Genomic DNA, 23,054 nt, shown 5'->3' with positions numbered 1-23,054 from the left:
CCCTTGATCGCCCCCTGGTGTTAACCCTTTCCCTGCCAATGACATTTATACAGTAATCAGTGGCTATTTTTATCTCTGATCACTGTATAAATGCCAATGGTTCCAAAAAGTGTCCAATCTGTCCGCCGCAATATCGCAGTCCCGATAAAAATTGCAGACCGTCGCTATTACTAGTAAAAAAATAAAATAATAAATGCCATAAATCCATCCTTTACACCTCGATAATGTGGGCACATGGGTTAGACCACTTTCTCATTTTTAATACTACACTATTGGAGCCTTTTTCCCCCTCCCTCTGTTTTCTATTGAGTGACATATTTTTGTGGAGGTAGCTGCCTGGTGTTTAATACATCTGCTGCAGGGATGGATGGCCCCCTGGTAGTCTAGCCCATGTGCCCACGTTATCAAGCTGTAAAGTACAACAGTGGAAGACCCCCTGGTGGTGGATAATAGGGGGAACTGAAGATTCACTTATACTTGATGCGGTTATAACTAAAGAGTGGAGGTGAGAGTTCTGAGAGCCCAGACTTGGATTCAATTCATTGTTCTTCTTTGCTTATGGGAATAAGTCTCAGTGCCCTCTGTGTGGTTTATGCTACTGAGAAACTCACGTATATGGATTTATGAAATGGTGCATACTTTCCTCAATATTTTGGACTATTATTAGTGTTTATAATCCATTTATTTATTAGCACTTGTCACTTTATGATTGCATTATTTTATATATTTTTATATACACCATCCTTACGGACTTGAAAGCAAATGGTTTATTTGGTAACATAACACAAAATGTTGTAAATACTTCTAATTACAAATTTCATGATATTGGAATTACAATAGTTACATAATAATAAATAAAAATAAATAATTACAAATAGTATGATATTGTCATTAAAAGAAGCAATATTAAATTTTTTTTGTTTGTTTGTTTCTTCAGTGTGCACTGTAAGCATGAAAGATGCAGGTTGCACTTGGTCAAACTGGATTGACGTGGACTATCCTGGCAATGATAACGATAATGGAGATTTTGAAACCTTTGAAAACATTAGGAAAAAGGGAATTAATATATGTGCTACACCTCAGAATGTAGAATGCAGAGCAAAACATTTCCCTAATGAAACCTTGGGAGATTTAGGTCAACAGGTGACATGCAGCAAATATGTTGGTCTAATTTGTCTCAATAGTCAACAGCCAGAGCAATTGTGTTACAATTATCAAATCAGAATTCAGTGTTGTTCTTCAACAACAACATGCATTGAATCTACAACAATATCAATACCCTCTACTACTTCCACATCATCAACCACAAGTGCATCAGCTACTCCTTCTGTCCCTACCAGTATCCCTTACCATGAATCTACAACAACCACCACAAGTGGAACAACTACTTCTACTGTAACTACCCCCACAATAAGAACAACCACCCCATCAACCAAGAGTGAAACAACGACTGCAAATATATCCACCACAACAAGAATAACACAGACACCATACACTGAATCCACATCATCAACAGCTATTAAAACAACGACTACATCTACCACCACCAGAACAGAAATAACAACCCCTTACATTTTACCTACTCCTTCAACCACAACTGAAACTACCTCAACAACTTGTGCATATGCAACTTCCATGAAATGCTACTGGACACCATGGATTGATGACAGCAGTCCAATTATTAAATCCTATACCAATAGCGATCGTACAAGAGGCTCTTCCAGTAAAGAATCCCATAGAGACAATTCTAATGAAAGAGGAAGCAAGAGTTCAAGTGAGGAGGACCACAATCCATCAAAATTTAACTCTGATCAAAGTCAAAGCAGCTCTTCAAGAAAGGATTCTTCACAAAGAAGTGGCAATCCATTCAGAAACAATTCTAAAGAAAAAGGTAGCAGGACCTCAAAAGATTCTTACAGTGAAGAACACCATAACCCTTCCAGAAAAACATCCAGTGAAGAAAACAACCCCTTGGATAGACTGACAAATTCTGGCTATGAAATTTGCTCACTGCAGGAAATGGCAAGCCAAATAGAGTGTAAAGTGGCAGACTCAAAAGCTATAGCACCAAATTCTGTTTCAAAATGTGATGTAAATATGGGACTTGCATGTCTTGACCCAAATCGACGAGGACCAGAGTGTTCAAATTATAAGATTAGGGTACGGTGTTGTTCTACAATCTGTGGGGAAACAACAACAGTTTCCTCAACAACAGTTTCAACCGCAGGACCATCATCAACTACTTCCTCTGTGCACACCTCATCAACCGTAAGTGGAACAACTACTTCTACTTCCTCCACTACCACAACAACAAAAACGCCACCCACTACACCTTCAACCACAAGTGGAACAACTACTTCAACTTCTTCCACCACAACCACAACAAAAACGCCACCCACTACACCTTCAACCACAAGTGGAACAACTACTTCTACTTCCTCCACCACCACAACAATAACACCACCAACTTCACCTTCCTCCACCCCCACCACAACAAAAACGCCACCCACTACACCTTCAACCACAAGTGGAACACCTACTTCTACTTCCTCCATCCCCACCACAACAATAACGCCACCCACTACACCTTCAACTAAAAGTGGAACAACAACGTCTTCCTCCACCAGCACCACAACAAAGACACCACCCACTACACCTTCAACCACAAGTGGAACAGGTACTTCTGCTTCTTCCACCAAAACCACAACAAAGACACCACCCACTACACATTCAACTACAAGTGGAACAACTACTTTTACTTCCTCAACCACAACAAAAACTCCACCCACCTCACCTTCAACCACAAGTGGAACAGCTACTTCTACTGTATCCACTCCCACAACAAAAACACAGACACCATATAGTAAATCTACATCATCAACAGCTGCTAAAACAACAACTACATCTACCACCACCGGAACAAAAATATCAACCCCTTACATATCACCTACGCCTTCAACCACAATAGAAACTACCTCAACAACCTGTGCATATGCAACTTCCATGAAATGCTACTGGACACCATGGATTGATGACAGCAGTCCGGTTATTAAATCCTACACCAATAGTGATCGTTCAAGAGATTCTTCCAGTAAAGAATACCAAAGTCGATTCAGAGATAACTGGAATGAGAAGGACAGCAGTCCATCAAGCCTTCACTCTAAAGAGCATCAAAAGGGTTCTCAAAGAAAGGATTCATCACAAAGAGATTACAATCCAGCTAGAGACAATTCTAATGAAAGGGGAAGCAAGAGTTCAAGTGAGGAGAACAACAATCCATCAAAATTGAACTCTGATAAAAGACAAAGCAGCTCTTCAAGAAAGGATTCTTCACAAAGAAGTGGAAATCCATTCAGAAACAATTCTAAAGAAAAAGGTAGCAGGACCGCAAAAGATTCTTACAGTGAAGAACACCATAATCCTTCCAGAAAAACATCCAGTGAAGAAAATAACCCCTTGGATAGACTTACAAATTCCGGCTATGAAATTTGCTCACTGCAGGAAATGGCAAGCCAAATAGAGTGTGAAGTGGCAGACTCAAAAGCTATAGCACTAAATTCTGTGTCAAAATGTGATGTAAATATGGGACTTGCATGTCTTGACCCAAATCGACGAGGACCAGAGTGTTCAAATTATAAGATTAGGGTACGGTGTTGTTCTACAATCTGTGGTGAAACAACAACAGTTTCCTCAACAACCATATCAACCGCAGGACCATCAACAACTACTTTTTCTGTACCCCCATCATCAACCGCAAGTGGAACAACTACTTCTACTTCCTCCACTACCACCACAACAAAAATTACACCCACTACACCTTCAACCACAAGTGGAACACCTACTTCTACCTCCTCAACCACCACGACCACAACAAAAACACCACCCACTACACCTTCAACCACAAGTGGAACACCTACTTCTACTTCCTCCACCACAACAAAGACACCACCACCTACACCTTCAACCACAAGTGGAACACCTACTTCTACTTCCTCCACCACCACCACAACAATAACACCACCCACTACACCTTCAACCACAAGTGGAACAACTACTTCTATTCCCCCCACCAACACCACAACAAAAACGCCACCCACTACACCTTCAACCACAAGTGGAACAACTACTTCTACTTCCCCCACCACCACAACAATAATGCCACCCACTACACCTTCAACCACAAGTGGAACAACTATTTCTACTTTCTCCACCACAACAAAGATACCACCACCTACACCTTCAACCACAAGTGGAACAACTACTTCTACTTCCTCCACCACCACCACCACAACAATAACACCACCACCTACACCTTCAACCACAAGTGGAACACCTACTTCTACTTCCTCCACCACCACCACCACAACAATAACGCCACCGACTACACCTTCAACCACAAGTGGAACGACTACTTCTACTCCCCCCACCACCACCACAACAAAAACGCCACCCACTACACCTTCAACCACAAGTGGAACAACTACTTCTACTTCCCCCACCACCACCACCACCACAACAATAACGCCACCCACTACACCTTCAACCACAAGTGGAACAACTACTTCTACTTCCTCCACCACCACCACCACCACCACCACAACAATAACGCCACCACCTACACCTTCAACCACAAGTGGAACAACTACTTCTACTTCCTCCACCCCCACCACAACAATAAAGCCACCAACTACACCTTCAACCACCAGTGGATCACCTACTTCTACCTCCTCAACCACCACCACAACAAAAACATCACCCACTACACCTTCAACCACAAGTGGAACAACTACTTCTCCTTCCTCCTCCACCACCACCACAACAAAAACACCACCCACTACACCTTCAACCACACGTTTAACAACGACTTCATCTACCACCACCGGAACAGAAATACCAACTCGTTACATATTACCTACACCTTCAACCACAATTGAAACTACCTCAACAACCTGCGCATATGCAACGTCCATGAAATGCTACTGGACACCATGGATTGATGACAACAGTCCGATTATTAAATCCTACACCAATAGTGATCGTTCAAGAGGTTCTTCCAGTAGAGAATCTCAAAGTCGATTCAGAGATAGTTGGAATGAGGAGGACCGCAGTCCATTTAGCCTTCACTCTAAAGAGGATCAAAAGGTTTCTCAAAGAAAAAAATCTTCACAAAGAGATCGCAATCCATTTAGAGACGACTCTAATGGAAGAGGTAGCAAGAGTCCAAGTGAGGAGGACCGCAATCCATCAAGATTCCACTCTGATGAAAGCCAAAGAAAGGATTCTTCACAAAGAAGTGGCAATCCATTCAGAGACAATTCTAAAGAAAAAGGTAGCAAGACCTCAAAAGATTCTTACAGTGAAGAACACCATAATCCTTCCAGAAAAACATCCAGTGAAGAAAACAACCCCTTGGATAAACTGACAAATTCTGGATATGAAATTTGCTCACTGCAGGAAATGGCAAGCCAAATAGCGTGTGAAGTGGCAGACTCAAAGGCTATAGCACCAAATTCTGTTTCAAAATGTGATGTAAATATGGGACTTGCATGTCTTGACCCAAATCGACGAGGACCAGAGTGTTCAAATTATAAGATTAGGGTACGGTGTTGTTCTACAATCTGTGGGGAAACGACAACAGTTTCGGCAGCAACAGTTTCAACTGCAGGACCATCATCAACTACTTCCTCTGTGCCCACATCATCAACCACAAGTGGAACAACAACATCTACTTCCTCCACTACCACCACAACAAAAACACCACACACTACACCTTCAACCACAAGTGTAACAATTACTTCTACTTCCTCCACCACCACCACCACAACAAAAACACCACCCACTACACCTTCAACCACAAGTGGATCATCTACCTCTACTTCCTCCACCACCACCACCACAACAAAAACACCACCCACTACACCTTCAACCACAAGTGGATCATCTACTTCTACTTCCTCCACCACCACCACCACAACAAAAACCCCACCCACTACACCTTCTACCACTAGTGGAACAACTACTTCTACTTCCTCCACCACCACCACAAAAACACCATCTACTTTATCTACACCATCAACAACTTCTAGAACAACTACCTCTTCTATTTCCACAATATCAACCGCTAAATCTACCCCTCATTCTACAACACCATCCACAATTACAAAAGTAACTTCATCTACACCTTCTACCCTTTCATCCACTACAAAATCAATTACAACCTCAACAACCTGTGCATATGCAACTTCCATGAAATGCTACTGGACACCTTGGATTGATGACAGCAGTCCGGTTATAAAATCCTACACTGATAATGATCGTTCAAGAGGATCTTCCAGTAAAGAATACCAAAGTCGATTCAGAGATAACTGGAATGAGAAGGACAGCAGTCCATCAAGCCTTCACTCTAAAGAGCATCAAAAGGGTTCTCAAAGAAAGGATTCATCACAAAGAGATTACAATCCAGCTAGAGACAATTCTAATGAAAGGGGAAGCAAGAGTTCAAGTGAGGAGAACAACAATCCATCAAAATTTAACTCTGATAAAAGTCAAAGCAGCTCTTCAAGAAAGGATTCTTCACAAAGAAGTGGAAATCCATTCAGAAACAATTCTAAAGAAAAAGGTAGCAGGACCGCAAAAGATTCTTACAGTGAAGAACACCATAATCCTTCCAGAAAAACATCCAGTGAAGAAAATAACCCCTTGGATAGACTTACAAATTCCGGCTATGAAATTTGCTCACTGCAGGAAATGGCAAGCCAAATAGAGTGTGAAGTGGCAGACTCAAAAGCTATAGCACTAAATTCTGTTTCAAAATGTGATGTAAATATGGGACTTGCATGTCTTGACCCAAATCGACGAGGACCAGAGTGTTCAAATTATAAGATTAGGGTACGGTGTTGTTCTACAATCTGTGGGGAAACGACAACAGTTTCGGCAGCAACAGTTTCAACCGCAGGACCATCATCAACTACTTCCTCTGTGCCCACATCATCAACCACAAGTGGAACAACTACATCTACTTCCTCCACTACCACCACAACAAAAACACCACACACTACACCTTCAACCACAAGTGTAACAATTACTTCTACTTCCTCCACCACCACCACCACAACAAAAACACCACCCACTACACCTTCAACCACAAGTGGATCATCTACTTCTACTTCCTCCACCACCACCACCACAACAAAAACCCCACCCACTACACCTTCTACCACTAGTGGAACAACTACTTCTACTTCCTCCACCACCACCACAAAAACACCATCCACTCTTCCTACACCATCAACGACTTCTAGAACAACTACTTCTACTATTTCCACAAGATCAGCCACTAAATCTACCCCTCATTCTACAACACCATCCACAATTACAAAAATTACTTCATCTACACCTTCTACCCTTTCATCCACTACAAAATCAATTACAACCTCAACAACCTGTGCATATGCAACTTCCATGAAATGCTACTGGACACCTTGGATTGATGACAGCAGTCCGGTTATTAAATCCTACACTGATAATGATCGTTCAAGAGGATCTTCCAGTAAAGAATCCCAAAGTCGATTCAGAGATAACTGGAATGAGAAGGACCGCAGTCCATCAAGCCTTCACTCTAAAGAGGATCAAAAGGGTACTCAAAGAAAGGATTCATCACAAAGGGATCACAATCCAGCTAGAGACAATTCTAATGAAAGAGGAAGCAAGAGTTCAAGTGAGGAGGACCGCAATCCATCAAGGTTTAACTCTGGTCAAAGTCAAAGCAGCTCTTCAAGAAAGGATTCTTCACAAAGAGGTGGCAATCCATTCAGAGACAATTCTAAAGAAAAAGGTAGCAGGACCTCAAAAGGGTCTTACAGTGAAGAACACCATAATCCTTCCAGAAAAACATCCAGTGAAGAAAACAACCCCTTGGATAGACTGACAAATTCTGGTTATGAAATTTGCTCACTGCAGGAAATGGCAAGCCAAATAGAGTGTGAAGTGGCAGACTCAAAGGCTATAGCACCAAATTCTGTTTCAAAATGTGATGTAAATATGGGACTTGCATGTCTTGACCCAAATCGACGCGGACCAGAGTGTTCAAATTATAAGATTAGGGTACAGTGTTGTTCTACAATCTGTGGTGAAACAACAACAGTATCCTCAGCAACTGTTTCAACGGCAGGACCATCATCAACTACTTTTTCTGTACCCCCATCATCAACCGCAAGTGGAACAACTACTTCTACTTCCTCCACTACCACCACAACAAAAATTCCACCCACTACACTTTCAACCACAAGCGGAACAACTACATCTACTTCCTCCACCACCACCACAACAAAAACGCCACCCACTACACCTTCAACGACAAGTGGAACAACTACTTCTACCTCCTCAACCACCACCACAACAATAACTCCACCCACTACACCTTCAACCACAAGTGGAACAACTACTTCTACTTCCTCCACCACAACAAAGTTGCCACCCACTACACCTTCAAGCACAAGTGGAACAACTAGTTCTTCTTCCTCCACCACAACAATAACGCCACCCACTACACCTTCAACCACAAGTGGATCAACTACTTCTACTTCCTCCACCACAACAAAGTTGCCACCCACTACACCTTCAACCACAAGTGGAACAGCTACTTCTACTCCCTCCACCACCACCACAACAATAACGCCACCCACTACACCTTCAACCACAAGTGGAACAGCTACTTCTACTCCCTCCACCACCACCACAACAATAACGCCACCCACTACACCTTCAACCACAAGTGGAACAGCTACTTCTACTTCTTCCACCACCACCACAACAATAACGCCACCCACTACATCTTCAACCACAAGTGGAACAACTACTTCTACTTCCTCCACCACCACAACAATAACACCACCAACTTCACCTTCCTCCACCACCACCACAACAATAACGCCACCCACTACACCTTCAACCACAAGTGGAACAACTACTTCTACTTCCTCCACCCCCACCACAACAATAACGCCACCAACTACTCCTTCCACCACCACCACAACCATAACGCCACCCACTACACCTTCAACCACAAGTGGAACAGCTACTTCTACTTCTTCTACCACCACCACAACAATAACGCCACCCACTACACCTTCAACCACAAGTGGAACAACTATTTCTACTTCCTCCACTACAACAATAACGCCACCAACTACATCTTCAACCACAAGTGGAACACCTACTTCTACTTCCTCCACCACCACCACAACAATAACGCCACCCACTACACCTTCAACCACAAGTGGAACAACTACTTCTACTTCCTCCACCCCCACCATAACAATAACGCCATCAACTACTTCTTCCAGCACCACCACAACAATAACGCCACCCACTACACCTTCAACCACAAGTGGAACAGCTACTTCTACTTCCTCCACCACCACCACAACAATAACGCCACCCACTACACCTTCAACCACAACTGGAACAGCTACTTCTTCTTCTTCCACCACCACAACAATAACGCCACCCACTACACCTTCAACCACAAGTGGAACAACTACTTCCTCTACCCCCACAACAACAATAACGCCACCAACTACTTCTTCCACCACCACCACAACAATAACACCACCCACAACACCTTCAACCACAAGTGGAACAGCTACTTCTTCCACCACCACCACAACAATAACGCCACCCACTACACCTTCAACCACAAGTGGAACAGCTACTTCTACTTCTTCCACCACCACCACAGCAATAACGTCACCCACTACACCTTCAACCACAAGTGGAACAACTACTTCTACTTCCTCCACCACCACCACAACAATAACGCCACCCACTACACCTTCAACCACAAGTGGAACAGCAACTTCTTCCACCACCACCACAACAATAACGCCACCCACTACACCATCAACCACAAGTGGAACAACTACTTCTACTTCTTCCACCACCACCACAATAGTTACGCCACCCACTACACCTTCAACCACAAGTGGAACAACTACTTCTACTTCCTCCACCCCCATCACAACAATAACGCCACCAACTACATCTTCAACCACAAGTGGAACACCTACTTCTACTTCCTCCACCACCACCATAACAATAACACCATCCACTACACCTTCAACCACAAGTGGAACAACTACTTCTACTTCCTCCACCCCCACCACAACAATAACGCCACCAACTACTTCTTCCACCACCACAACAATAACGCCACCCACTACATCTTCAACCACAAGTGGAACAGCTACTTCTTCCACCACCACCACCACAACAATAACGCCACCCACTACACCTTCAACCACAAGTGGAACAGCTACTTCTACTTCTTCCACAACCACCACAACAATAACGCCACCCACTACACCTTCAACCACAAGTGGAACAACTACTTCTACTTCCTCCTCCCCCATCACAACAATAACGCCACCAACTACATCTTCAACCACAAGTGGAACAACTACTTCTACTTCCTCCACTACCACCATAACAATAACGCCACCCACTACACCTTCAACCACAAGTGGAACGACTACTTCTACTCCCCCCACCACCACCACAACAAAAACGCCACCCACTACACCTTCAACCACAAGTGGAACAACTACTTCTACTTCCTCCACCACCACCACCACAACAATAACGCCACCACCTACACCTTCAACCACAAGTGGAACAACTACTTCTACTTCCTCCACCCCCACCACAACAATAAAGCCACCAACTACACCTTCAACCACCAGTGGATCACCTACTTCTACCTCCTCAACCACCACCACAACAAAAACATCACCCACTACACCTTCAACCACAAGTGGAACAACTACTTCTCCTTCCTCCTCCACCACCACCACAACAAAAACACCACCCACTACACCTTCAACCACAAGTGTATCATCTACTTCTACTTCCTCCACCACCACCACAACAACAACAAAAACCCCACCCACTACACCTTCTACTACTAGTGGAACAACTACTTCTACTTCCTCCACCACCACCACAAAAACACCATCCACTCTTTCTACACCATCAACGACTTCTAGAACAACTACTTCTACTATTTCCACAAGATCAGCCACTAAATCTACCCCTCATTCTACAACACCATCCACAATTACAAAAATAACTTCATCTACACCTTCTACACTTTCATCCACTACAAAATCAATTACAACCTCAACAACCTGTGCATATGCAACTTCCATGAAATGCTACTGGACACCTTGGATTGATGACAGCAGTCCGGTTATTAAATCCTACACTGATAATGATCGTTCAAGAGGTTCTTCCAGTAAAGAATCCCACAGTCGATTCAGAGATAACTGGAATGAGAAGGACCGCAGTCCATCAAGCCTTCACTCTAAAGAGGATCAAAAGGGTACTCAAAGAAAGGATTCATCACAAAGGGATCACAATCCAGCTAGAGACAATTCTAATGAAAGAGGAAGCAAGAGTTCAAGTGAGGAGGACCGCAATCCATCAAGGTTTAACTCTGGTCAAAGTCAAAGCAGCTCTTCAAGAAAGGATTCTTCACAAAGAGGTGGCAATCCATTCAGAGACAATTCTAAAGAAAAAGGTAGCAGGACCTCAAGTCTTCACTCTAAAGAGGATAAAAAGAGCTCTCAAAAAAAGAATTCTTCACAGAGAGATAGCAATCCATTTAGAGACAATTCTAATGAAAGCAGTAGCAAGAGTTCAAAAGGCTCCTCTAGTGAAGAACACTATAATCCTTCCAGAATAATATCCAGTGAAGAAAACAATCCCTTGGATAGACTGACAAATTCTGGTTATGAAATTTGTTCACTGCAGGAAATGGCAAGCCAAATAGAGTGTGAAGTGTCAGATTCAAAAGCTATAGCACCAAATTCTGTTTCAAAATGTGATGTAAATATTGGACTTGCATGCCTTGACCCAAATAGACGAGGACCAGAGTGTTCCAATTATAAGATTAGGGTACAGTGTTGTTCTACTATCTGTGGTGAAACAACAATAGTTTCTACCACAGGATCATCATCAACAACTGCCACCTTCACAGAAAAAACAACTTCCCACACTGTTTCTACAACCCCGTCCTCAACAAAAACGACTCCTTCTACGGTATCCACCACCAGTACAAAAACACCAACCACTACTTCCTCTGTGCCCACATTATCAATCATAAGCAGTACACCAACAACCACTTCAACCTCTTCTACTACCTCAACAATAATTACCCTTACTTCTACTTCTGGAACAACTACATCTCCAATACATACAAACTCCTTTATTACATCATCAACATCATCTACATCTTTAAGTACTCCTTTTTCTACTACTCTTTCATCAAATACAAAGACTACAGTTAGTTCTCCTTTTACCACATCCTCTTCTACATCATCTTCAACAATTCCTAGTACAACTCACTGCTTCTGTCAAGTAAATACAGCACTATTTTCACCAGGTATGCACTTATTTTCTGCTATCAATAATTAAACAAAGGTCTACATTCGGTATAGATTTCAATAACTATGTTAATACTGTATTTGTGAATAATCACAAAAACATGTAAAGTATAACTAATAGCAAAGCTTTTTTTTTAGTTTTGGATAGAGTGGCGAGGGATTAGAACACCTGATAGTTTTCATTGCTGTTTGTGTCCCTGTTATGGAGATTCACTCTCTCTATTTTCCTGCTTACCATTATCATTAAAAGTGAAAGTAAAGGAAAATTTCAAATTTGGGTTGTCCCCAGAAATTTAATAGAGTGGAATTCTTCCAATAAGGGTACTAGTTTTGGTGATCTGGGGGTCCCCAAGAAACCCCCTTAATTTGCAGGGATTTCCTCTCACTTCCTGTACGCTATCTGAAATGGAAAAAAAAACGTTTTGCCTATAGTTCTTTTTTAAGCACTTGGGTTTTAAGGCACAGTGTTTCAAATAAATGACAACCTCATATCAATATACATAATTTTATTTTCCCATAATATATAAAGAATTAAACATATAACACCTATTAAAAAGGTAAATGATTCTTATAATCATTAATATAGGTGTACCCAAAACAAATATCTAGTGTACTACAGACTTATTAAAATTGTAAATTAGGATAACAAACTGCTCTGCTCCAAAAAAGACCATACAGTATATAATGTTGTAAAACATACATTTCTCACAGAAAGGAAAGGGAGGAGAAGAGCGTGTCTCCACTTTATCTGGAACAGTATAGATCACAATCTGTAACTCAAAATATGAAAATATAAAGGGTAAGTTTATACAATAACAGAATATAAGAATACAGATACAAATGCACATCATGTTTTCTTTATCATGTTAAATTTTCTTTCCCCATATGCATGTGGATATCCAGGCATAACCATTGACCCGAGGGGGGGGGGGATTCACCCCCAGATCATGTACAATAACCAATGCGAGGCCACTGGAGCACAGTGGGATGCCTGGGCCATCACCTCACCAGCCTTCAGCATTTGCCCCCTACATGGGGGCATAGATATACTGTATGTAATATCCAAAATACTATAATATGTACAGTATATACATTCCTAAATATATTATGACCACAGGTACTATCTAAAAGCACAATCTTGGTATCTGGAGTCAATATTACTAACAATGTATAAATCAAATGCACTACTGATGTCAAATTAAACTATCTAGGTTACTGCTTTCTGTTTAAAACCAACCATATAAAATATATTATAAATATCTAAACTCACAATAAGAATACCTATTGTGGTAATCTCAATAACACCAAGAGTCAAGCAGTACATCAATAGCATAATCCTCATTCTAATATGGTAAACATGTATAGTAGCTATCAAATCCCAGAGACAAGTAATAAAATATGCATACAAGATGGAGTACAATATACATACAGGATGAAACAGTGTATATATTGTATCTAAATTCACAATAAGAATACCTGTGGTTGTAAACACAATAACACCAATTGGATTTACTAAAACTTTAGCACTCGGAATCTGGTGCAGCCTCGCATGGTAGCCAGTCAGCTTCTATACTAGCTATAGCTAGCTTGACAAATAGATTGACAAAAACAAAATGGAATATGATTGGTCTCTATGCAAAAAGTGTACGTCAGTGCTAAATTGGTCAATAAAAATCAGCGTGTAATCAGTGTAGATGAACAAACACTGTATGATAAGTATAGAGAAAATGCAGAGCTGAAAAATACATAAATTTTACCACATATAATAATACAACCTATATAAGGTGCAAATAATCCTTCAAACAATGAAATAAATGGTGAAGGTCATAAGTATACAATAATGGTCATACAAAAGATATAGTTCATATATGAACAATAGTGATCAGCAGTATAGAATCTTCCACTGTGGAGGCAGGACACCACGGTGAAAAATTCTATACTGCAGATCATTATTGCTCACATATGAACTCTGTCTTCCGTATATTGTTTTGAAGGACACTTTATGCATTTTATATGTGGTACAAAAACCATGCTGTCTTATGTTAATATTGTTGACCATTATTGTTCACCATTTATTTCATTGTTTGAAAGATTATTTGCACATTATATAGGTTGTATTATTATATGTGGTATAATTTATGTATTTTTTAGCACTGCATTTTCTCTATATTTATCATACGATGATTGGTCTCTCTGCAGAGATGCACCAGATTTTGCTCTCTCCAGTTATAGTAAATTAACCCCCAAGATTCCACAGTATATTAATAGTGTAACCACCAATCTAATTGATTAAATATGTATAATAACTACGAAACCCCAGTAACAAGTTCTAAGGTATACTTACAAGATGGAACAAGATATGCATACAGGATGAAACACTGTTAAGCCCTATATCAGGAAGATGTTTAAACATGTAAAGGACATGCTACATGTCTAGAGGAAAAGGAAATTAAAGGTCCAAGATCAGCCCATATATACTCCCACTGGAGTCCACCCACTGGCATTATCAAATGGCGATGATCATGGGCCTTCCTAGAGGGAAGTGGGTGGCGGGACTATTTCCCTTCCTTCCTTTACCCCAGACAATTTTGCTGGCTTGTTGATCCACCCCTCTGATTGGTTTATTGGCATCTGGAGTATTTATGGCCTAATTTTGGGCCTTTATCTCCTTTTCCTTTGGCCATGTTGTATATCCCTGATGGTGGTTGTGTTTCAACATCTTCCTGATACGCTAAGGGTTTAAAGTCTGTGTCATCCTGTATGTATATTTTGTTCCATCTTGTATGCATATTTTAGCAATTGTCTCTGGGGATTGGAAGTTATTATACATGTTGTATATAGTATATTGAGAGTTAAGCTATTGTTGTACTGCTTGACTCTTAGTCCCCTTACACACGGTCGGACATTCCAACAACAAAATCCGTCAAAAACCTGATTTTTTTCTTACGGATTTTGTCCGAAACTGGTGTTGCATACACACGGTCGGACAAAGTTGTCAGAAAATCAGATCGTTCGGACCGTGATAACGTTTGTTCGTTGCGTCGGGACTACGTTGCGGCTAGTAGCCAATAGCTTTGGTCTCGTAATTTGATCTGAGTATGCGTGGTACTTTGTCCAATCGGAATTCTCTACAAACAATCGGAAAAAGTCAGATCGGATTTTGTTGTCGGAAAATTTGAGGTCCTGCTTTCAAATTTTTTCCGTTGGAAATTCCGACGAAAAAAGTCCAGTAGAGCCCACACACGATCGGATTTTAAGACAATATAATCCGATTGGACTTTCTCCGTCGGAATTTACCACCGTCTGTACAGGGCATTAGTGTTATTGAGTTTACCACCATCAGTATTCTTATTGTGAGATTACATAGATACGAACAATTTAAATGTAAACAGTCAGCAGTAACCTAGATAGTTTAACGGGAAATTATTATTGCAATTGATTTATACATTGCTAGTAATATTCACTCCAGAGACTGAGTTTGTGGTATTACATAGTACCTGTGGTGATATTATTTTTAGGAATATTAGGAATAATATAATAATATTTTGGGAATAATACCATCGTATTTTGCTGGATACTACATATATTTATACCACCATGTAGAAGACGTTGCAAATGTTGGAGGCTGCTGAGGTGATGGCCCGGTGTGTCCCAGTATGCTTCATGTTGAGGATTGTACATGATTCCAGGGGTGACTATCCCCCTCTGGGAGGGGTCTTGGGCAAATGGTTATGCCTGGATAACCACATGTATCTATGGTAAGAAAACATGACACAGTAGAGAAAATATGATGTGCAATTGTATTTATATTGTTATAATCTGTTATTGTACAAACTTTTGTTTTCATATATTGTGTTACAATATTACAATGAGTCACAATGAGTTACGATGAAACGGCTTTAGCCGCAAAAAGCATTGAGTAGATTGGCAACCCTCTTCTTAATTTTTGTGAAGAATTTATTTGTTTAGATCATTATATGTGGTCCATTTTGGGGCAGAACAGTTGGTTATCTTGACTTACAATTGTAATAAGTCTGTAGAAGGCTGATTATTTGTTTTGGGTACACCTTTACTAATGATTATCAGAGTCCTTTTGCTTTTTATTAGGTGTTTTATGTAAAAAAAAATACAGTTATGTATGTTGATATATGGTTTTTATTTGTTTGATACTTGGTGCCTTAAGAACCGAAGTGCTTAATAAGTGTCTTTGTGATTGTATCCAATAATAGGGTGTGGCACCTTCTACTACCTGCGATTTGTAATATTTATAAATAGATAATTTAATATGAAATGCATTTTTTACCAATATTTAAAGATTGTAAACACTCATAGGAACTTATGTCTATGTCTTTATCTACTGCCCAGTGCAGTTCTGGTATTGAACTTTTTTTTTTATTTTGATAGAGTAGGGAATGGACCAAACCCATGTCACTTTCTTTTCATCTGGGTCTTATTGGGGAGTTTCATAACCTATTGTCCTGTAGATGCAAAATCGTAACAGGAGGTCAGAAGATAGCATTCTAAGGTCAGAGAAACCCCTTGTTAGACAGTTATCCCTGGAACAGGTATTACCATTGGAAGATTTTCCTTATAGTCCTGTTCCAGCGACAGCTCCAAATTTAGAATTTTCCATCACTCCCATTTTTTGGTGATAATGGGCACAAAGAGCAAAAAAGGGAGTGGGGAGTAAATCTCTCCAGTGGTGACACAGACAAGAATAAAAACCTGACAGAAGTCTAACCCTTAGACGCAGTGTAAAATTGTGACAAATAAGGGGTATCTTAGCAGCAGGGTAAATAGACCCCTATGTACATCCAAGCACTTACAGGCGCTCCTATGCACTTTTCCTACCCTAGAATGGTTTAGGTCAGGCTAGGTTTACTTTAAAAGGAAAACTATATTCTGTTTAATATTTTTAGCCATGTTATACTAATCTATTTTGTGTTCTGGTGTTTTTTTTAATTTGTCAATTATGTATGTAGTTTCTCCTTCTTTCTTTGTTGTGGTACACGGTTTCTGTGTCTTGTTATCAGTCTGTATTGGTAACAAATACTATATTATGGTAATATACCATTTTATACCATTTACCATAATATACCATTTTACATTGGTATGCGGTGATCTGACTTTAAGTTTTTGCAATGAAAGAAAAAAAGCCAGTGCATGTATCTATAATTAATTTTTATTATGTGAACATGAAACGGCTACATCATACATTACATTAAAATGGTGCTGTTGGAACTCACACTGAACTCAACTCATGCTGCAAAAGGTATGTGACTCCGATCTTTTGCACAGCTATGGTTGCCACTGGAATCCAACAAGTGGCAGATGACTGTCTCCCTGCTGTGCACTGCTGTGTATCCTCCCACTGTCCTCATGTCACTACTATGTCCTGTAGTCATGTAGGGATCAGAGGAAGGAACCACAGTAACATGCTGTCTTATACACCCAAATGTGCTATCATATGCCCATTCGAGTTGCCATATTCTGCAAAGTAGAGCATGAGTAATCGTTGGCAAGGTACTGCAATTTTAGTTTGAGTTTCTCAGTGGTGGGGTCACTTTAAGGTTAAGTATGATTACTGAAAATGCAGCATGGTTTACCGTCAATAAATGATCCTCTTTGATGGCAAACATTTGGTTCAAATTAAATTAAACCCAAAAACCAACATTTATTATACTGAACCTTACCATCTTCGATGGGGTGGCTGCATTTGTTTTCTTTTTTTAGGCTTTCTTTCCTGTATTTTCACCTTGTAATCCTACAAGTAAGTCTGTTATTTTTCAACAGACCAAGCTGTCCAGCAAATGTAGCAGTTGGAGGAATGAGACAAAACATTTCCCATTAACAGGGGTGTTTACAATGGTTAGCTTTTATTGATTGTATGAGAAACCTTTAGCCCAAAAGGAACAAAATTGTAGTTGTAACTGCTTAAATATTGGCTGGAGTTTAAATCTGCTAGTACATTTAACACTACCCTACCCCAGAATAACAATACTGCTGTCCAAAGGAGTCTTGATCACTCCTTCATCCAGAGTGTAGGCACCCTAATACAGGAGATGCATTACTGGCTAGATCAGCAGGAGAAAACAAACGGAAACGCATAAAAAAAGAAAACAAATACAGTCACCACATCTAGGGATTGGTAAGATGATTATAATACATTTTAGGTTTTCAGCTTTTTTTTACCACTTTCATTTATATAGTGACTACAGTATCCTCAAGCTTAATTTAATAGGTAGGTATGTTTTAGTGTTTCATGTATAGTCCTTATGCACGTTCCAATATTCTGATAAGTTCAATAATTTCATAAGAATACATATTAACAGATGGGGGTTTTAATATTATTAAGAACCATGCACTTTATTGTTAATGTCTGAGTATAGTTTTTTTTTTTTAATACTTATGTGTTTTTATTTTGTCTTTAAGGTGATATTATTTACAGAAAAGCAGATCTGAACGGCTGTGAATATTATGCAAAATGCAGCAGCAAATGCACAGCAGAGAAATTTGTTGAAAATTGTGGAACAACAACACCTTCTACTTCTAGTTCAACTGTGTCAACAACCACAGTGTCAACAATTGTACCAACAAGCACAACTAAATCAACAACAACATCCTCAACTGGTTCAACAACGACACCCTCACCAACTGGTTCAACCACACCCTCAACAACTGGTTCAACGACACCCTCAACAACTGGTTCAACGACACCCTCAACAACTGGTTCAACGACACCCTCAACAACTGGTTCAACAACGACATCCTCAACAACTGGTCCAACGACATCCTCAACAACTGGTCCAACGACATCCTCAACAACTGGTTCAACAACGATATCCTCAACAACTGGTTCGACAACTAACACATCAGTTACCCTCTCAACACCTGTATCAACTACAGCCCCTCCCACTACTCGTAAGTATAAGCAACAACTTACAAACGACCTGTCAGGAAATATAAACCGTTATAGTTTAATATGTTGCAGCTAACCAATCCTTAGTGGTGGCTGCTTAGTATTCTTTTTTTAGGAAAATAATGTTTTAACAAGTACAGAAAACCCCTATTGATCTTGCCTGAAATTCTAGTTAACTTGTCATCTCCATCTAAGTTTAAAAGAAAGCACAAAGGACCTTTATTGTGTAAAAAAAAAATGAGGCCCATCAATCCACCATGTATGGAGATGAACCAAGGCAGACATGTTTGAAGTATGGCCTGGCTGCCCCTGAACATAAATTAGAGAAATACAGTAAGCGTAGACATGAAGGGTCAAGACGTGTTTTTGCTGACCTTTTCAGTTTAGCATAAAGTGTGCTATTGTTATTACTTTTCAAATGCCTTAATCACAGGAAAAAAATAAAACATTCTTCTTCTTCTCATCTAGCTTGCGATGAATGCGTGTGTCAAATGCCAACATGTGGGTCTGGCTACCGAGTAGTGTCTTTCTTGCCTCCTGGTGCTTGCTGTGTCAACATTACCTGCGGTATGTAATTTTGATATTCTTTATCAAATTATTATCCTGGTTCAGTGTTTTTTTCGTTTCTTTTCCAGTAAAACTAGCAGAATATTTTATACACAATAGGATAATATTCACAAAAGTAAACTGAACTCCGTATGCTACTAGTCCTAATGCCTACCGTAAACTATCCCATAACGTTTTAGCTATAAGATACAAAAGAGCATGTAGTAATATTGGTAAATTTTTATTTACATTCCAGACATCTACTTTAAATTTACATTTACTACTAGCTGCCATGTGAGTCTACTAAAATGCACTTACTACACTTACATTTAAATACCAACGACTTATTGTCTGATTGTATAAAAACAACATGCTGAAAGAATATTACTAGATAAGGCTTCAGAAAGGTTAAATCTGTAGTTTTGCAGGTGTATACATAAATCTGGTTCCTCCTTTAATACCTGCAGAGTTGTTAATGACTCCCCAATTCTGGAATGAGTATGGGGTAAATAAAAACTAGCATACATTCAAAAAAGATGGATACTCCACAATCCAAAGAAACTAGCATTCAAGCCTTAACCTCTTGGCATCTGCACTATCGCCAAATGATGGCCACAGTGTGGACCTGAACTTCCGGGAGGCCGTCATATGACAGCCTCCCCTTTGCAAGCGCGCTGTGATCACTGAGCCACTGAGACTCAGGTGATCACAGATCTGAGTAAGGGATCGATCCTGGCCCCTTATCACGTGATCAGCTGTCAGCCAATGACAGCTGATCACATGGTGTAAACAAAAGCTTGATAAGCCGATCACTGACTTATGTGCTAGGGACATCGGACCCGAAGAGGAAAAGGCAATTCAAAGTGCATCAGTGCTGAAAGCTGAAAATTGGTCTGGACAGGAGGGGGGTTTAAGTGCCCAGTAAGCAAGTGGTTAAGAAGGTAAATTCTGAAACAATCCTGGCCAAAGGGATGTGGCTAGACTTACAGTGATCACAGTGGCAGCACATGCCCTAATCATGCATCTGGCCCCCTGATCTACATATAGGGTGCCGAACTATGGATTCCAATGGGGGGGGGTGTTATTTTTGTAGGCATGTGATTAGAGCCAGAGGCTCTAATAGGCTTCAAAAAAGGGTAAGCTGGAGGCACAGCTCCCCACACCCCCCCCCCCCCCCCAAAAAAAACACCAGTCGCCACTGGTGTTCATGGTAACAATCTATGCAAGCAGTGAAAGAAATTGAAATGGTTTCCAAGTAAATGACAAACTAGATTTAATCTAATTAATATAATCCCACCCTCAAAGTGAAAATAATAAATACAACTGTATAACTTAATAAATAAATAATGATTAATAAAAATGTATATTATTAATTAATAAGTATCAAAAAAATATATAAGAAAGTGAGAAAGGTCCCAAGTGAGAAAAAAAAATCACAGATAAAAAATGCAAATATTAGTCCAAATATTATGTGAAATATTATGTGAAATAAGTCGTTCAATCTTCCATTACCACTAGTGCAGACACCACAAAGAATACACGCTTACAAGATGGCAAGCATCAATAGCTCGCAAACAACACCCGACAGGGTCCCAGTAGCAGATCTCACGTAGCAAGACAGCAGGGCAGGAATACACACCGGATGATAAGCCAGGGAGACTCTCAATCATGGAGTAATGGTCACTCAAAAACAGAGGGACTTCCCATAGTGTAAACCTGATAAAAAGCTTTAATATAAAATAAATGGAAACACTTACAAACATAGAATAAAAGCAGCATGTATGCCGGCCAGCAAACAAGCGCCCATTTGCTCAAAATCCCAACGTGACTGTATCAGTGCATCCTAGCCACCCTAGATTTTTTAGTATATCCAGGATTTAATGTGACCCTATCCTGTCTCCTTTCATGACAAAGTAACAGGCTACGTGCGTTTTGCCATTTACCCAATAAGATGGAATGAATTTCACTTGGGTACTGCAGCCAGAGCTCTATTTTGAACGCACAAGATAATAGTAAGAAAAATAGGTTTCTCCATTTGCACTCACAATGGCTGAGTGGCACAGGAGATGCACATCTTTCTCTCCTTTGAAAAACATGAGGCAAACCAAGAAAATTCACTGGAATTTGGTCTAGCTGTTTGGGTCCAATGACTGACACCCTGGCATGCTTTCATACACATGCTTAATGTGTGCTGCACCAGTCATTGAATACAGATAGATAATACAACCTGCACTAAAGTCTACGTGTGGAACTGATGGAGGATTCCACAATGTTCAATATACCCTAATTCTAGTAAAAAATATCAGTCGCATCAAGTGTAACTGATCCCAGCACTCCAAGGATTAAAAAATCACGCACTATAGCAGCTATTATAAGAGTACAAAATATTAAGAAATATGCATAGATAAAAAAAAACAGCATTAATAGCGCTGTTAATGCTGTGTTTTTTTTTTTATCTATGCATATTTTTTAATACCCTCATTCTAAACTGCAGAATTGCAGTGCAATGTGATAAAAGTCCCACTGTGACTTATGCATCACATATAATATGATCACAGTTTGGAAGTGATGGAAGATTCCACAATGTTCAATATGCCCTAATTCTAACCCGCAGAATTGCAGTGCAATGTGATAAAGTTCCACAGTGGCTTATATAATATGATCACAACCTGTATTCATTTTATAAGTTTTATTTCTATTTTTGTCTTTTGTATACATGTGCAAGAAGACTGGAAAAAAATGTTACACATGCAACAAATAAAATCAGACTTAAATAAAAATGATGGCATTTGTTGGCCTACACAATAAATAGTTTTTATGATGTTACTCATATTTTGTTGTGGATTTTTTTTCACAGTACCGGACACGGTCTGCGTGTATGAAAATGATGTGTACCAGGTAATACAATCTATAAAGTAACAATCTTTGCAAATTGAAAATAAATAGCTGTTTTGTAGTGGCAACATTGGGGCTGATTGATAAGACTTGGGAAAATATTTGTTGTCCATGTTTACAAGTTAGATCCTAGTTCAGTAAGAAATTAGAAACTACACCTTAGCAACGGGCAGCAGTGGGGGTTCATGTAATCATCCAAAGTGGAGGCACAGGACTTGTGTTACTGGCCAGATCACCAGCTGAAAAGAGGAGAA

General features: G+C 40.0%; 1 protein-coding gene across 20 annotated transcripts in view; it reads left to right on the top strand.

The window, feature by feature from the left end:
- LOC143935989 (uncharacterized) overlaps window positions 1-23,054 on the top strand; it is a 103,588-nt gene that overhangs the window by 58,658 nt on the left and 21,876 nt on the right. For 18 of the 20 annotated variants that reach the window (XM_077460401.1, XM_077460384.1, XM_077460352.1 and 15 more), the window contains exons 33-36: window positions 938-12,439; window positions 18,873-19,361; window positions 19,828-19,926; window positions 22,763-22,803. In XM_077460401.1, the coding sequence (XP_077316527.1) occupies window positions 938-12,439; window positions 18,873-19,361; window positions 19,828-19,926; window positions 22,763-22,803 (12,131 nt within the window). The remainder of the gene's footprint in view (window positions 1-937; window positions 12,440-18,872; window positions 19,362-19,827; window positions 19,927-22,762; window positions 22,804-23,054) is intronic. The other 2 variants (XM_077460260.1, XM_077460268.1) reach the window with 2 other exon arrangements.

Source organism: Lithobates pipiens, unplaced genomic scaffold, assembly GCF_037356315.1.
Source record: "Lithobates pipiens isolate NorthernLeopardFrog02 unplaced genomic scaffold, aLitPip1_a1.2 Scaffold_10, whole genome shotgun sequence".
Taxonomy (NCBI): domain Eukaryota; kingdom Metazoa; phylum Chordata; class Amphibia; order Anura; family Ranidae; genus Lithobates; species Lithobates pipiens.
This window is presented reverse-complemented; position numbering and strand designations above follow the sequence as displayed.